The 18,118-nt window shown below is 37.1% G+C and overlaps 2 protein-coding genes and 1 non-coding gene across 3 annotated transcripts; all 3 read right to left on the bottom strand.

The window, feature by feature from the left end:
* On the bottom strand, positions 1 to 5,278 carry LOC103945079 (serine/threonine-protein kinase tricornered). The gene is made up of 14 exons (XM_009355597.3): positions 5,115 to 5,278; positions 4,768 to 4,998; positions 4,478 to 4,652; positions 4,310 to 4,393; positions 3,865 to 4,106; positions 3,173 to 3,410; positions 2,690 to 2,769; positions 2,524 to 2,608; positions 2,176 to 2,307; positions 1,961 to 2,074; positions 1,812 to 1,859; positions 805 to 889; positions 556 to 612; positions 1 to 460 (listed from the first exon to the last, which is right to left on the bottom strand). The coding sequence occupies exons 2-14, from the start codon at positions 4,971 to 4,973 to the stop codon at positions 318 to 320; spliced, it is 1,689 nt and encodes a 562-aa protein (XP_009353872.2). The 5' UTR covers positions 4,974 to 4,998; positions 5,115 to 5,278; the 3' UTR covers positions 1 to 317.
* Positions 5,279 to 6,478: 1,200 nt separating this feature from the next.
* TRNAG-GCC lies at positions 6,479 to 6,549 on the bottom strand. Its single transcript has one exon. It is a non-coding gene; the product is annotated as a tRNA-Gly (tRNA).
* A 3,873-nt stretch (positions 6,550 to 10,422) lies between these two features.
* LOC103945080 (protein G1-like1) lies at positions 10,423 to 11,244 on the bottom strand. The gene has a single exon (XM_009355599.3). It carries the CDS (start codon positions 11,202 to 11,204, stop codon positions 10,515 to 10,517), a length of 690 nt encoding a protein of 229 aa, XP_009353874.2. The 5' UTR covers positions 11,205 to 11,244; the 3' UTR covers positions 10,423 to 10,514.
* Positions 11,245 to 18,118: the final 6,874 nt, after the last annotated feature.

Raw genomic sequence — 18,118 nt, 5'->3', positions numbered from 1 at the left:
TAGACAACGATTTTGTCATATATGAGTATAACATGTCAAGTGTCACTATTCTACAAAGCAACAAACACATTTTGGCCATGACCTCGACACACACCGACTCATAAATCAATCATTTATCGTAGCCTAATTGTCAAGCTCAACCTCCTTTCCTATAATCTACATGATTATATGGTGCCTGGACACAAGAAATTATACTTACGAATGCAATTAAACTACAAATTACAGTATTCCCCTACCATTTTCCTTTCTTTTGCAGTGTTGTAAGTTATCTCTTTCAATTTCCTTCCAGCTGGATAATAACTTGTACACTTTGCTTGTTATCTTCGTGGTGGTTTGTATTGATGTAGTGGGGGTCTAGTAGATTGCCGTGAAGGCTGAGAGCCTCCTGAGACACCCAACTGGTTGGGCACACATTGGGGAGAGGTTTCCTGAATTGTGGGGTTCGAAGGATCAGGTGTGTCTGGAAAAGGCAAACCAAATGGAGGTATGAGACTGCAAATACAATGTAGAACCAGGAAGACGATACTGAGGAACTCGATTGCAACAAGCACATACCAAATAATGATTTAACAGATGGCCGCTTTGGCTTGGTATTCTTTTTCTTCAACTCAGCTGCATCAGAGCGCATTCAATGGTCAGTGAGCTCTAGCGTTATATCAACTGAATAGCTCATCCCCACCCCCAACACAAATAAAAAGTTCTACCAATTGACATATATATTGGTTTTTCCTATTTATACGCATATTCCCTAATTCTTATTAATAGCTTCCTTTTTTATCTAACCATTTAATATGTAATACTTACCAATGCCAGGCATATGATGCTCATCAACAATTTCATAATTCTTGTAGGTATAGCCAACAAAATTCGTATCCATGGAAGAAAGCATCTAGGAATGAATGAAAGTACACGATTATTGGTTAATCAGTCAACACATAAAATCAACTGGAAGACAGCAAGACTGACTAACACTAGCACAGAAACAACAAAGACCAACCTATGAAGAAAGTAAGTTACTAGCGTCTGAAACCAGAAGAAACACAAGACTAACTATAACCCTTCCAGAAGAATTAGGTATAACCCTTTAGAAATTTATATGATAAAATTTGATTTTCCAAATGTCTGATATTCATTATAACTAGTATATTTCATAAGATAGAATGATTTGTATAAACCTAATGAATGTGTGTGCGTACAGTAAGTGATTGAAGATTAGGGTAACCCCTAGCATATCTTGATAAGATACCATGACTTGTATAAACTTAATTATGTTAAACAAGCCAACGCAATGTGTGTGTGTGTGTGTGTATTAAATTGATTGAAGATCCCAATCATGAACATATGAGAAGTGAAACTGAAGTAATAAATATTATTTTATGAATAAAGACCCGAAAACTGCATTAACACCCTAAAAAGGTGATGACAACTAGTATTGAAATGTCATGAAGTGATCTAACTGTTACTCAGTACTACCCGCCATTACTCTGAATCTCAACACTAGCAATCAAGTGAAGAAAGAACAATGCATATTTGCTAGACCAGTGTATATTCAATATTTGATGATATCTGCCTGCAAACTTTTTCCATAAGGCATATGATTTAATTTACTTTTCCTAACACAACAGTTCCATTTTTACTGATTATAGGAGAACTACTTTCACATTAACTTCCTAGACAACCAAACTAAGTGCAATCTACATTCTTCCTTTAATTTTAAGAAAACTATCAAATCCTGTTTTGCAGTACTCCTGCTAAAGCTAATTTGCAGGCACCCTATACAGATGCAAACTCAAGTAAATTTCGATACTTGCCTTTCTCCACGGACCAGATTTTGTCGAAGTCTCTACTGGAGCCCCCAACTGCAACCATGAAAAGAAAATGGAATTCAAGATAATGGTAAGCTAGATAAGGAAAGATGGGAAACCATCAACACTTGGATAGGTATCATTATTTTCCTCACCTCATCAAACTTCTCAAAGTTTTGAGTATCTAACTCATTGTTAACCTCTGGTATGAAAGCCGCTTCCATCTGATATAATCTTTCCCATTGTAACCCATCAAACCATGGGTGAGCCTATCATAAGGAAACACATTTCAACTCTTTTTTTTCTTAACCAAATAAAACATCAGTCAACCAATAATGAGAAAGAAAGGGAATATGTGAAGCATGCTAACTTTTATTTCATGAGCTCCATGAGTCCCAAGCCTCTGCTCGACATTGCAGAGGAGCTTGCAAATGAGATCCTTAGCTTCAGGAGAGAGCTTTGCTTCTTCTGGGAATTTCAGATGAGTTCTCCAGTTAACAATCTGCATGGCATAACTAACGATTTGTTTGATAAGAATATACAAATAAGATATCAGCAGGAGATTCCTCAATTAGTACTGCTTCAAAAATAACTATAGTTCCAGAAAATAAGGATACAACAGGACCCCATTTCTTAAATCTGCGTTGTTAAACCTATTCAGAAATCTGAATGTTGCATATTACAAAAGTCAAACAGAAAAAATCAAAATTCAGTTTACCTTTCTGCATGTTGACATTGGTTCTTCGGAATAGAAAGGTGGAAATCCTACAAGCATCTCATACATGATTGCACCAAGAGACCACCTGATATAGAAATTCCGTTACAAATGCTATATCACTCTCACATGTCCCAATGTGAAAAATGTCTGGAAAAAGTGCACTAACCAGTCACATTCCATTCCGTATCCTTTCTTCAGCAATACTTCCGGAGCAATGTAATCTGGAGTTCCAACTGTTGAATAAGCCTAAATGACATATGAAAGGGCCATTTTATGTAAATATTTGAAGATTTGTTACAAAACACTTGAACAGAAAGCAGAATCTAATTACCGTAAAAGAGGAATTAACAAGAAGTTCACGTCTGAAGTATAAATTTTAAGCAACAGAGCATAGCAAGAAAAAATAATACTTTTCCCTCAAAGATAACATTATTCCTGTTGTGCATCCCGTTTTATGTAATATCCGTGAGTGTCATGCCAATCTATGACTACAAGGCACCAGTTTAAGTAATTCCTAGATGGTATATTTCTTTTTCCTTGCTTCCTTGTTGAGTAGGAATCTGAACGGATGCATAATCTAGCACAGGAACATAGAAACACTCTAACCAGGCCAAAAGCTGAGTAAACCCAGAAAAGAAACAGAACATACCAGCATTCGCCTGTTCTTTTGCCAGTGCAATAACTTTTCCTGCTGGGTCCGTTTTGGTGTTGTGGGAAGGTTAGAATGTTTATGACTCGTTGAAAGGGAATTTGAATTCCTTCCAACCGAGATGTCATTCTCACTAAGATCTGGAAAGCTATTAGAGCCCAAAGGCTTACACAAACCAAAATCTGAAAGCTTCATGTGGCCGTGACTGTCGAGCAGTAAATTATCAGGCTTAATATCCCTACAAAAAATATTAAAATTCAGACTCACATGACATTTGAGGTGAACGTCTGACGAGCAAATAAAATAAACACAGTTCTGAAACAAATAAAGCCAGCCGAAAGAAGCCTCAAGGGATAACTGTTTGATTCAACTTTGCATAAGGTTGCATGGCTTAAGGTTCAGATCAGTTACACCATAATTAAAGAATCTGGAAGAATGGTTACAAGTAAATATTACCAATTTTTCTGTTGGAAAAACTAAACTCAAGCCTTTTCTAGTTCCCAAGGCTGACCATTTTGAAAGCAGGATATTATGATTAGATATTAGCAGGCTATTGATTAATGCTACCGTAAAACCACCTACAAGATACTGCCTCTGCAGTATTGTGGGGATAACATAATTGTATTCCAAGTCTAATCAACGGGCCGATCAGGATTCAAACTCAGTAAGTGCACAAATAAGTGAAATAATACCTGTGGATGTAGTTGTGCTTGTGAATAGATTCAATGGCAAGGACCGTCTCTCCAACATAAAACCTGGCTTCGTCTTCAGTCAAGATATCTTTGCGCATTAGTAATGTCATCATATCACCCCCGGGAAGATACTCCATTATAAGATACAAAAATTCTTCGTCTTGAAAGGAGCAGTAGAGCTTAACGATGTAAGCACTATCAACCTCAGCAAGAAGATTTCTTTCAGCTTTAACATGTTCCACCTTCCATGCAAGAAAAGAAGTATGAATAAATATGAACTTATCAATATATAAGTAAATAAAAGCAAGCACATTTCTTCCAAGTTACTTTCTTTTCGGGCGGGCAAGTTCATTTCCAACAATTCAGATAAAACTCATAGTTCTTCAGCAAGATTTTATCAAATCTACAATAAAGTCAGTTGCGATTACTGGCAGTAAAACAGTACCTGGCCTCTCCGGAGCATCTCCGATTTCTTAAGCTTTTTCATGGCATATACATGCCCAGTAGTTTTTTCTCTACAAATTCTGACCTGCATTTTCGCAACACATACAATATAAAGCCAATGCATTCGACTTAAACAAAAAGCCGATTGACAACAAAGTATAATGATAACCTCTCCGAATGCACCCCTTCCGATAATAGTCAAAAGCTGAAAGTCATCAACCCCCATTTTATGCCTCTGAAGGTGCATATACTCGGTCTCCTTCTGCTCCAAATACTTCAACACATTCATCTGATCCTCCTGCGAAACATCCGCATCCGCCAGCCGCCTTTCGAGCATCCACCGCCTGCAATTCCACACAATAACACCAGATTGGACCCCAAATTCAACACAATCAATCAACCAGCTTCAATTCAAAAAAAACGTTGCCCAATTTGACAAGTCATAGCTAGTCAACTCACCTCTCCTTCCTATCCTCCAAGGACTTCATTTGCGCCTTGTAGTGGTTCTCAATGTACTGTTTGGCCGCCTCCACCTTCTGTTTGGTCACGCTCGACGGCGCCTCATCGGAAGCAGAATTCTGCTGCTCGTCTTTCGAATTCTCCGCCGCCGCCTTCTTCTTCACCCTCGGCTGGAACTTCTGAAGCCAACTCCTCGCAGAATCCATGGCTGAAAATTTACAGTCTTTCTCTCTGCAATTCAATCCAATCCAATCCAACTCAATTTCCCAAAAAAAAATGAATTAAAAAAATAAAAAGAATTCGTAAACGATTAATAATCGTTATCAATTGCGAATTAAAATACTAACTGATTGCAGAGAAGAAGATCGTATCGAGAGATTTCACGTGGGAAGTAACTGAATCAACGAGAAAAGCCGATGACTTTCTCCACTGCCTCCTTTTCTTACTTTAACCCAGAAGACTCAGGAAGAAAAACAAAGATTAATTAATTAATTAATTTCGTTTTAAAACGAATTAATTAGTGATACGTTGTCTGAAATTACAAAACAATCCTTACGTTGGAAGGCTGGAGGAAAAGGAGCGCTCTAATAAGGGAGGGTATTATGGGGGAAGTGCGGAGATTTGCGATGTTAATTAGGAGTCGTGGGACTCACGATGACGTGGACAGGGGGATTGCCGTCTTGCTAAGGTGGTCCTTCCAGCCGGCTAGGGAAGGGAAAAGTGACCGGCAGTTGGGTTCGGGACCGACACGTGTCGGCGAACTTGATGGCACGAAGTTGATGGGCATAAAGGCGCGCGAATTTTGGTTCGACGCGTTTTTGAGCGTCCCTGAATCCTGGCCGTACACGTCAGCGGGGTTGCTGCTGCTGGGTAACCTGGGTCGATATTGGCGTTTGAAAACGCGTGGGAAACTAAACCATGGTTAAAAACTTAATCGATTTCTCTCTTTTTCAATGAAGTAGGTGAAATTTTGTTGAGAAAGGTTCCACCAAAAAATTGTGTTTTAAACAACCAAAAGGACAATTTCACTTTGTTCATGTAGTTTATTCTAAGTTTCTTTTTAGTTTCTTTTTTTTTTTTTTTTTGTAACAAAAAGTTTAGGTAGAGATTAGTTATTTTCATAATCAGCATCAAGGCATATCTACAATCTCAAGTTGAATGGACTTACACATGACACCTAGCTACTAGCTGCCACTTGTATGGATTTATGTAGGAATGTACAGATCGCACTCCAAGAAAAATTGCTAGTAGCAGAGATCGAACTTGGATTCGGGGGTTAACCACAAGCATGCTCTTACCAATTGAACCAACCATCGTTGACTAATTATGTCAAATTTAATGTTGTAGTATATCAAACATTATAATTTGAGTGTAAGCCTCAAACATGTTTTTCATGTCAGTTCAATCAATATGAACATGTAAACATAAGGTATTAAAAGGATAAGAGGAGATTGACCCATTTTATAAGGATTGAAATAACTGTTTGCATGAATAACGAGTGATGACTCCGTAAAAAAAATGACATAAAGTGCAACGCTATGTACGGAGTTAAAATGAACATATGAGACTTGGGGCTTAAATTACAAGGTTTGATAAGTTTATTAAACTATTAAAACTGATACAACTGAAACGACAAGAACTAAATTGACACTTGAATTAAATTACAGCGATCAAACTAAAATGATAAAAAAGGGAAAGTTATAAAACAATTTGCACCAGCCGGGAATCGAACCCGGGTCTGTACCGTGGCAGGGTACTATTCTACCACTAGACCACTGGTGCTTCGTTGGAAGAATTGATTCTTTTAGATTCATATAGAGGACACTTCTTCTTTTTTTCTAGTCTCTCTCTTTTACTCCAAAATATACCGTTTCAAATTCTCTAGGGTTTTATTTTGCTTTTACTTTTGTTGAATTATTCACTTGTAACAACCAGTTAGCTAGTTAACTGGTCCTTAATTTACAAACAATTTATTCACAAGTCATTAATACACGACAGTCATGCATCATCCATATCCATCTTCTCAAAAACATCCCTCTTTGTTTAGAAAACTCGGGGCATTTTTCGCCCCATAAAATTCTTTGATTGGAGTATTATTCCTAACATGGTAAACCTTTAAAATTCACTTGCCCCTATTAGCCTCAGCTAATTAGGTCAGGCAGGAAGCTTAGCTGCATTATTATCAATACTCTTGGATTAGACATTACAACACAAGCACAGTACAGTCCCTACGGGTCAAAACTTGATTAGTCCTGGGGACCCTATGGCCCTACGGTGATTAGGAACCTAAAGACTTTTTTCTAACCCATCATCTTCTGTTGCTTAAAAGTTAAGATTACAGTTATTAAGTATTACAGTTTAGTACTATATTTTATTATTTATAAATAAGAGATTTTAGATTCGATTTTCGTCAAATATGAATTTGAATCATTATTATTAAGCCGATTGTGAGGTTTAATCCATTTTTCCACCCTCTTAGTATATAATATCGTTTGTTAAAAGAAAAAAAAATTAGGACTATAGAATCCATAACCATTGGATTAGGTCCTAACAAGAATATAATTGCATAGAACAGGCTATAAGTTTCAGCTTTCACATTGATTCGACAAGCTACAGATACCCTAAACATCTAACTCCACCAAGATCATGTCTAATGGAGATCAACTTAGCTTCTCTGCCCTCTCACTTCCCATATACTTTCATCCTCTCCTATTTGTACGGTTAGAGTTAAGCCACGTCAACATTTTATATTACTATTCCTTCCTCAACGTCGATTCCGATAAATTAAATTAACATAATTTACTAGAATTTACGGTGGTGTTCTTGAGCTGACGAACACTGAAGCTTTTCTGGCTTGCGGATTGAAATAATAAGTAAAAAAAAAAAAAACCTAAAACCATATTTGCCTCCCATGCAGGGTCGCAGCCAACCCCTTCCTCCATCACCACCGCACCTCTCTCTCTTGTTGTAAGGCACGCGACATTCACATAAGCAAATAACGAAGAAACTAACATAAATTGAGACAAAAAAAAATATTATAGAAAACAAACAAAGAATGAGATGCCACTTTCTCTTCGAATACTAAACCCTATATTCCACCATACTTGTTGCAGGAATCACATGCTGCTTGTTCGGTATCAAACTTCATATTTTCTGTAGGTTTCAATTTCAAAGCACCTTCTACGTCATCATTTGGTTTATCCATTATATCATTCACTATCAAATTTTATCACAAAATTAAACCAATATTTAGAAAACTTGAGCAATAACGACAAAATAAAAAAGGTCCAGTATTTTAGATCAACAACTCACTTGTTGAATTTCTACAGAGGCAAGCCACTATCTAATTGCAAAAATTTCATAACGAAAAAACAAATACAATAATGGAAGACTGACCTTTCGTTATTGAAAATGAGTGACAATGGATGATCGACCAAGGCTCTTTTTCTTCAGAATTTCTGGAAAAAGGAGACCTGCAAGAGGTGGAAGATCGGTTTCAGAAGAAAAGAAAAGTCGATGAAGGAGTGAAAAGGCGTTGAACTTTTACCTTGATCTGCGTGAAATTTTTTTACAAGTTAAAATGGTTTATGTGGAGTCCCACACCGGAATTATAATTTAAATATCATAATCATATCTCAACTAACACCAACACATTTTGTGATGAAATTTCAAGGATTGAATAGATGGTAATTATCAAATTAGAAACAATATCGGTGTTAAAAATGGATCATTAGCCCGTCTCTCTGATAATTTTATAATTCCTTAGCCACAAGATGAAACTAAATGATCAGGATGTTTTGATCCATTGGCTCTAAAGGCTTAAGATTCGGAGATGATCTCAATCCGAAGAGATGGGCACATGGGCAGAGGCAGTTGAAGGCTTATTTAGGCCTCTCATATTGACTAGTCTAATAAGGCCACTTAAGAAGTGTTTAGTCCCACTGTATCCAGTTGGCTAAATAGTCCAATCCTAGTTCTAGTTGAGTCAATCAAACACGGCCTTGGAGATCATTATTCAGACAACCGCGAAGTGGCTGCCACACCATGATATGATATGATTTTCTCCTCATTTGAGGAGGGGATGGAAAATGGTGGAACAATATAATGATGATGATGGAGCTCGTAACAGTATTTGACTATCTGAGAAATTAGGACCAAAATCGTGTCCTATATTGTAGAAAAGAAAACAAAAATCTTTTCTCGACCACTAGTTTGTCAAGATAGGAAATGAGGTCTTGGTCCTCCTCCTAAATTAATCAACTATATATATGTGGATGGAAAAATTTGTCTCCACCGTAAGGTGTAATCCAATGGCAAAAAAAGTTATGGAATAAGTTTTTCAAAAAAAAGTTATGGAATAACCTAATTAATAATTCATTTTGTTAAATACTCCTACTCATCAAATTGTATATGCTATTAAACGGATGTGGATGTGTCTACTTCAGGTTTAAGTAAGGAAAATGATTGCCACTGATTGCCAAACCCTACATTTTGTTTCTCGACTTTAGATTGATTAAATCAAAGAAAGAATCAAACGGACGTGAAATTGATATGATTGTGTGTGTAGAGAACAAATAGGCGTGTGAATTTTCTTTTGACTTAAGCCTACCATTCGATGCATATTTAGTTATAAATAGTTTGTCTCTTCTTGTAGATAAGAAGTTTTATGTTCATTTCTTATAAATGACAAATTTAATACTAATTTAATTATACTATCATTTTATAACTTAATCCAAATATTTTACCTTATCTTTTTTATCCAAAGCGATAGCAATATTTCTTGATAGATAAACAAGAATGTCAAATTAGGTGAATTTCTCCAATGACCAAATCTTTGATCTAGAAATTAAAGCCAACAAACCAACCCTACATCGCAACCACAAACAACACAGTGCACAAGAACTAGTGGAACAAATCTACCACAATAGATCAGTGGTGACATATATGTGACCAAGGAACACACAAAGCCATCAGAAAAGTGACGCTACACAACCACTATGTGGCACAAATATACACAAACAACTAAGCTGAGAAGGAAACCACCGACGACTCATCTATACAGAGAAAAACATGACAGCTTGTTATGACCATCAATGTGCTCAAAAAAGAGACCGGTATGCTATATGTTATTATACAAGTAGAGAGAATTTTTATTATCAAGTGTCCTTCTACTTATACAATGACATATGAGGTGTTGCAGGCACGCATAATTCTTTTTATCATTAATAAATGAGAGTTTTAACGAAACACTCCCGGTACTATTCATTTTTAACTAAAATAATATTTTTACTCTAAAAAATCACTTATGGTACTATTTACTTACAAGACATTTGTGACCTTTTATTAATACTCAAAATTTTCAAGCTTTTTTTATTAGTTTTACTTTAATAAATTACACAAAGGTGAAGCAATCTACACGCATTGTCAAGAATCTATCATTATCTTAATAATGTCATACGTACATCGCATATCATAATCTCTTAATTTGTTTCTAGCTATTTTGTTCATAAGTAAATTAATTTTGGCTGATTAACAGCAAACTACAAATTAAGGAGAAAATAAAACTGTAGTCTATGATAATTGGAGAACTGATATTAAAGTTTCTTCTTCAATTTCGGTTGCTTCTAATTAAGAAAGAAAAGGTTAACAACTTAGTAACACAACACATCAAAATCCATTGGATATTCATATCATGATGCACCTAACTACATAAATATAATTCATTACTTAATTAATTACAAGCTTAATCAGATTAGCACAGACAAAGGCATCATAGAGCACCTAGCAGCAGCAGCAGATGAAGTAACAGCAGCACCATACCCATAATCTGAACCAAAAGTACCATGTTGCCCCTGCTGCTGCTCCTCATCATCTTGCCCTTCCGGCTGTTGTGATGGCCCTACTTTCTTTCTCTTCTTCTTCTCATAAGCAATTCCCCTGGCCTTGGCCTGGCTGTCCCTGACCTCCCTCAGGTACAGCCTCACTGCTCGAGTCCCAAACGGGTTGGTCTCGGGCTGCCCGCCGTTCTCCTCAAACGCTGCCCGAAGCCTTCCAATGATTGCGTCGAGGCTGCCCCAGGCCTGCCGCAACGGGCAAGGACAGGGTGCAGGAGGGTTAGGGTGCCCGTAGAAAGGGCAAGCGTCCGCATGGACCTTCGTCTTCCCGAACTGATCCAAATACCTAAGGAACTCCAGCACGTGGGCCCCGCTACAACGGGACAGGTTCAGCGGAGGGCGGTGGTTCTTGAGGTACTGCCCAAACGTGATCCAGTCCCGCCGCTTCTGGGACTCGTACCTGCTCAGCACCGGCACCACGGCCGTTAGCGGGGACGGCTTGAATAACGGTTGGCGGTTGTAGTTGTAGGTGATAGAGTTACTGTTGGTGGAGCTAGACCTACTCACTGCCGCAGCGGCGGCGGCTGCGGCTGCTGCTGACATGACACACAAAGTTAGATGGCTTTCAAAACGATAAATTGGTGCGATGGTATGAGGACAAAGTGCTGTGTGAAATGTTTAAGAGAAGGTAGAAAGACGTGTAGGAATATATAAAGGGTAGGGGGCCGGGGAGGGAGCGAAGGAGAGGAGAGGGGATGAGAAGAGGTGGGGGACATAATTTGAGTGGGAAGAGACAAGATGGGGAAGGTGACAAAAGTAAGAGAAATTTTTAGTTATGACGGGAACATAAATGATACATCACGTGTTTTAATAGGAATTGAGAGAAATTTTATTTTTTAAATTGTTAACTTTTTAGCACACATATCCCACCATTTGTTTAGTAATACGTGATGTATCATCCCGTGTAACGGTCACATTAAAAAACCTCTTCAAAAGTAGGGTCTCATGCAAAGATAAAGGGTAATAACAAAAAAAACTAAATTTGTGAACAAAATTTACAAATTAAATGATATGTTATTAATAAAAATGAATACATCTATTAATATTTAGTAATAATCAAATCATCAACGTACATGTCATTTAGTTTACATAACTTTGTATACAAATTTAATCTTCTAATATTAGCCGAAGATAAACAACTAATAAAGTTTTCAAATCATTTTTATTAGATTTCTTTATTATTATACTTAATATATAATGATAAATCTCTGTAATCTCTCTAAGTGATGACAGTTTGGATGTCACTTCAGCAACGTCACGTCATGCTTTCTATATACAAAACATCACCTTTATTACTTGCCCTTTCTCTCTCTAAATAAAAATTTTGTGTGGTCCGAAGTACCCGATAATTTGAGTGTATTCATTCTTAAATTTTGAGATATAATTTTAAACAAAGATTCAATTTCTGGATACCGACACTGCGGAGTCCGTTCTCTCTAACCTCTCACTCTCTCTCTCCCCCTCTCTTCCTTGTTTGAAATAGTGAAAATTGGATTACAATGAAGATAAAAATGTGATTTGATTAGGCAGTGGACGTGACTCGTCGTGCGGCAAGATCCTTTGTAACCTAATTCTGGTGCGGCAATCGGTGCTCCCTCTCACCTCAACTGATTAACTCACATGCTTTTTCAGTTCCAATGTTAAACTGCCTATATATGCTCACACTGCACATTTATTTTCGAAAAGAGAGTAACAGTGCCTACTGTTTAAGGGCTGCTAGGGCTAGCTAAGGACAGAACGGACTCTTACTATGCACAGTTTGTGCTCCTTAAAATTAGGGCAAATTTTGGATGTATCTATTTCATCCGATGAGGTTTCTCTTATGATTTTCTTTGTAAGAATCATAGATATTCACATATTATAACTGTTTATCGTATATTGTGCGATCAATTTTCGTTAAGTACTATATATGTTCAATTTTAAATAGAAAAATTCAAAATGATTTATGGTCACACGATGTGCGATAAACGACTAAGATGTGAGCATCTCTAGAATCTCCACAATTTGGATCCGAACAGAATCCAAATCATATTTCATCGTAAATTATTTATATATCTCTCGTCACGTATTTTTCTTTTATAAATATACAACAATTTGTGAGTGTTACGCTTTGAATACAACTCGCAACATGCAGCATGCAAGATCCTCATATGCTAATTGTTTTTTCTCAAACAAGATTTTTGCTCCGTTCAATTCCTCCGGATCTTTGATGAATTATGGGGTCTGTATGTATGAATAAAAGTTAGGAATCAACTAACTTCAGCATATATATACACCATTAGATTCATTAATGTGATTCCACCTATTTGAAATGGGGTGTGTTCCTAATAACGGGAGGGCTTATGAGATATTTAATTTGACCTAATTAACTTCAGCATAATGTAAATGAATTTTGCAATATGTGAAAAATGTTTATCTCATTTCCTTATTGAATGGTAAAAGTTACTACTCCTCACATTGTATACAAATGGCTACATCGCTCATCAATCATTTGTATAAGATATGTATGATGCTCGACTTATTTGTGATACAAGTTATTTATATGCATGATTTAAATGGAGAACATTTAGGTCATATAATTTTTTGTGCAATTGCAAAGTAAGATAAAAACAATAAAATATAGAACATATGAAACCTAATTTTTTAAAAATTAGAGGGGCATAAAAATGGATAAAGGAACTAAAAAAGGTTAATAGATGAGGTAAAAGAAAAGGAAAAGAATCCTCTCCCTCAAAAGTATGGAGGGTAAATAGTAATCCAACATGATTATGTTTAGGGTTAGCATTGACTCTACAACCAGAGGCATTTTGGGTTTGCTTGTTTGGAGTACAGATCCTCTTCGAATCTAAAAAAAAAAGCCTAAGGATCAAATGATCTAAACAGTTGAAATTTAATCTAATGATTATAAACAGAGAATCTTTCTAAAATTATAATAATTGTAACCGTTAGATTAATTTTCAACAGTTTGAATCATTTAATCTTTAAATTTCGTGTTTTTAAATTCAAAGAGGATCTGTACTCGCTTGTTTGGATCTTATTTATTGTATCGCACTGAGTTGGGTAAGAGGTGGGGGTGGGGGCAAAATAATGTTACATCATGTCAAACATGTCAGATCTAATGAGAGTCCTTTCTTTCTTTTCTGTCCACTTCTTCTGGTTGCGATTGGATCAATCATGCACACACACACACACAAAATCGAATTTGTATCCTTTCCTCCTGAGTTAATGAAGAGAATCCTCCTAACCCATCATCTTGAATTATTGGATAAAAATTTAACGGTTATAAGTATTATAACTTTAAAAGATTTTCTATTTGTAGTCGTTAGATAAAAATTCAACAGTCCAAGATAATGGGTAAGAAGGATCCTCTCTATTACCTCAGGAGAGGATCCAAATCCCACAAAATCCTCTTCTTTACAATTTTGCCAGATTTGGCGCTGGTTTTGTGTACTTGGGTCACCAAAATCTCATCTGCAAATCCCTTATTTTAGTTATGTGTTGCTCCTCTTTTAAGGATGAGCATCCTCTCCGGCTTTTGTGGAGATTTAGAAATCAATCAATTATGTATGTTCATCGTATATCGTACGATCAGTTTTTATTAGGTACTGTTTGTATTCAACTTTAAATAAAAAATTCAAAATAATATCTTACCATACGATTTACAATAAACGGACACGATTGATTGATTCTCTTGATCCCTAATAGAATCCTAATGCCTCCTTTAAATGCTCGAACATGCCACAACAGTCTCTCATCCTGCTATGCTTTTTGATCGACACCTGTAACCAACGTATCTGGTTAAAGCAAAAAATAATATTATTCACACAACTATTTTTATTTTTCGCATACATCTCTTAATTTCTGCCATTGGAATGAATCGAATAAATTATTGGCAAAAATTTAACAAATGTGCGTAAAAAGTAAAAATAAGTGTGGAATATAACTACCAAAAGCAAATTACCTGCACGGGTAATTCCATATATGTGTCTTGGCACAGGGGTAGTGTTAGAGAGATTGAATTTGTAGACAAAATTGTGTAAATTAAATGATATGTAAGTTAATAATTGGATTATTACTTAAACGTTGATAAACGTGCTTATTCCTATTGGTGACACATCATTTAGTTTGCAAATTCAATCTATATATTTAATCTTCCTAACATTAACTCTTTGCACAAACTATGGTGTAAAACTTCTTGTCACATTCATATCAAATCATAATTTTATATATTAAATATTTCACCCAACTTGATCTCTACGTATTGCCCAAGCCATTCCAAGTTTTCACCGAATGAGGGGACTTTCTTGGGTGCGTAGGAGCACCTAAGAATTTTTGTCAAATGAGTAGTAAATGTGGCCTTTGTGTGATGTGTATATGTGTATTTTTGGTGAATCACGGTATGCACTACTCTTAATTTCGAATTACGATTAATTATGTCAGAACTAAAGCATTGAGTTGTGTACTATTATTATTTGGTCTCAAAGAAGTGAGAAAAATGAGACATACATTACAATGCATAACGAGCATTATGCTTCAACTGTGTTATTTTGTTGGGTAAATTATATAAAATTACCTCAATTATTGGGTCAGTCATAGTTTCATACATTATCTTTAAAAATTTCAATGTCATACCTCATCTACAAAATTTCTACAATTTTATACCTTTCATCAGTTTTATGTCAGTTCTTCCGTTAAATGGTGATGTGGCTTGAGATGGGGCTCACTCACTATTAAAAATTTTAATAAAATATTAAAAAACTTTTAAAAAAACATTTTTTTTTTTTTTTTTTTGCGGGGGACCCACCCCTTATCCCCTCACCCTTTCTACCCCCTCCCGTCTTCCCTAAACCCAAACCCAGATCCCACCCACCCCTTCTTCCTTGCTGCCATTCTCCGCCACATCAACAATCACATCCACCACTCCCAGCCCCTCATGCCTCACCTCCCTCAACGCCCTCTATCTGTCGCACCTGGACAAATTGAGCAACTTACCCACCGCGTTCTCCTTGCTTCTCAAGCTCGAGTCAGTCGAGAGATCCAGCAAATCCGCACCCACCCTCTCACCCCGCCACCTGCACGATCACCGCCATGGACCCTTGCACCCAACCACATACGTGATCACAACCGTGGCATCCTTTGCGTCGTCTTGGAGGGAATGGAAGGAGTCGAATAGGGTTTTAGACAAGTAAGGTATGGCGTCGGATTTGACGACGATGGGGTGGCTGGAAAGTAAATTCGGGATCTTGGTGGCGGGGAGGGGGGGAGGGATTTGAGGGTTTGGAGGGGCAAGGGAAGAGGGCATAAATGGTATTGGAGTAGAGAGAGGGCCGGTTAACCCGATTTGGTGAAGGCGGAGTCCGGTGAAGAAAAGATGGTGAAAGAGGAGGACTGCGGGATTAGGGACTCGGGCAGTGATCGGCGCAGAGAAGAAAGAAGCGGGGTGGGTGAGATATGGGTTTGGGTTTGGGGAAGATGGGAGGGGAAATAAAGGGTGAGGGGATAAGGGGTGGGTTCCCCATGAAAAAAAAAAAAATATATATATATATATATATATACACACACACATGATTTTTTTTAGTTTTTTTAATATTTATTTAATTTTTTAATAGAGAATGGGTCCCGTCTCAAGCCACGTCACTATTTAACGGAAGAATTGACAGAAAACTGACGGAAGGTATGAAATTGTAAAAAATTCGTAGATGAGGTATGGCATTAAAAATTTTTAAAGATGGGGTATGAAACTGTGACTGACCCAATAATTGAGGTAATTTTATGTAATTGACCCTATTTTGTTCTACCTCTTAAAAAGAAAATGGATTTGGATCCTCTCCTGAGCCAATGGAAAGGATCCTACTGATCAATCATTGTGGGCCATTGGATTTTCATCCAACAACTATAATTATTATAACTTTAAAGGTACCCTCTGTTTGTAACGGTTGGATAAAAATCTAACGGTCCACAATGATTGATCAGGAGGATCCTCTCTATTGGCTAAGGAAAAGGATCCAAATCCAAAGAAAATGGCCTCAATCAAAATATTTAATGCGATGACCAAATTCAATATCCCTTGTGCCGACACATGTGTCATGCTTAAAATTATGCAGGTGATTAGAAAAATGTAATTGGGCATGTGATAAAATTTGTCAAGAATGTACTTGATTATGGGAAAAGTCGTTACAATATTTTATTTAAGAATTAATGTCAGTTTACTACCTTAAAGTTTATTGATTTTCAACATTTAGTATATGAAATTTTTTTTCATCCCAGAGTGGTACATAAAATTATAATTTTGAGAAAATTTCATACATCTGTTAAGGTTACTGTTAAATTTGTCATTAATTGATGACGTGTATCTACGTGGACAATGACTGGACGCCACATAGATATTAAAAAATAAAAAAATAAAAAAATTTGGTTTTCTCCCTCACCCCTTCCCTTCACTCCTCTGCACCCACCCTTCCCGAAAATTTTTAGGTGTACCGGGTACACCAAATTTTTTTGGTGTACCCTCACTCATTAGAATTTTTTTGGTGTACAAAAAGTGAGGGTGCACCAAATTTTTTTGGTGCACCCTCACCATTATGAGTGAGGGTACACCAAATTTTTTTGGTGTGCCGGGTACACCGAAAAATCTCTCCACCCTTCCCCCTCCCTCTTCGACTTCACCCGAGCCCCGATTTGCAGCCTCAGCCGCCACCAAATCTACTCTCTCTCTTATCTCCTTCACACAGTCTCACCTTCTCAGTGTGAAACTCAAACCACCAAAATGGCAGCCTCTTCACAATCTCAAGGCTCATCAGAGCCCCCAAATCCGTTGTTTTCTCCACCATCACTACGGCTGCCGCACCCAAAACATCTCTCTTCTCACCCAAATCCTCTTCCTCCAAAATCTCTTACACTCCCCTCACCCAAAACCCTTTCTCCGCTTATTCACCGCCGCCTTCAAATCCATCTCCGCCACCATTGCCGTTTTTATTCAGATTTTTTTGACCTGCCATGGCAAAGGCCGGATGACAAAGATCGGTTAAGGACTCAGCTCTTCCACTGAGCCTTTCATCACGACATCTTTTACATCCGTGCAAACCCAAATCCACCCAAACATACCCCAGCTTTCACATTCCCAATCATCATATCACAGTTATAGCTTTCGATTAACCAATATACATGAGTTTGCGCCCTTCAGTCGTAAGGAGAAATCAGATCTGTAGATATTGTAACGATGTCGATCGAATTGATCTCGGAAACATCAAGGCTTCGAACCTCGATCGGTGTAAGAGGTTGGTTAGATGCATCTTCAAAATCTGAATCAAAGAACACAAGTACAAGTTGGTCAAGACGTAGATGTCACGTCATTGTCTACGTAGATGTCACGTCATCAGTTAACAACAAATTTAACAATCTTAACAGATTTATGAAAGTATCCCAAAATTATAACTTTATGTACCACTCTGGAATGA

The sequence above is a fragment of a genome, unplaced genomic scaffold (genome assembly GCF_019419815.1).
Source record: "Pyrus x bretschneideri cultivar Hongxiangsu unplaced genomic scaffold, Pyrus_bretschneideri_v1 Contig7, whole genome shotgun sequence".
Classification (NCBI taxonomy): domain Eukaryota; kingdom Viridiplantae; phylum Streptophyta; class Magnoliopsida; order Rosales; family Rosaceae; genus Pyrus; species Pyrus x bretschneideri.
The sequence above is the reverse complement of the archived record's forward strand: the minus strand, read 5'-3'. Positions and strand labels throughout refer to the sequence as shown.

Coding starts and splice junctions, on each gene's coding strand:
- LOC103945079 (XM_009355597.3), bottom strand. CDS start 4,973: ATGGATTCTGCGAGGAGTTGGCTTCAGAAGTTCCAGCCGAGGGTGAAG. Junction 4,653..4,767: donor TTGGAGGATAGGAAGGAGAG/GTGAGTTGACTA, acceptor GTGGAATTGCAG/GCGGTGGATGCTCGAAAGGC. Junction 2,770..3,172: donor AAAAGAACAGGCGAATGCTG/GTATGTTCTGTT, acceptor TATGTCATTTAG/GCTTATTCAACAGTTGGAAC.
- LOC103945080 (XM_009355599.3), bottom strand. CDS start 11,204: ATGTCAGCAGCAGCCGCAGCCGCCGCCGCTGCGGCAGTGAGTAGGTCT.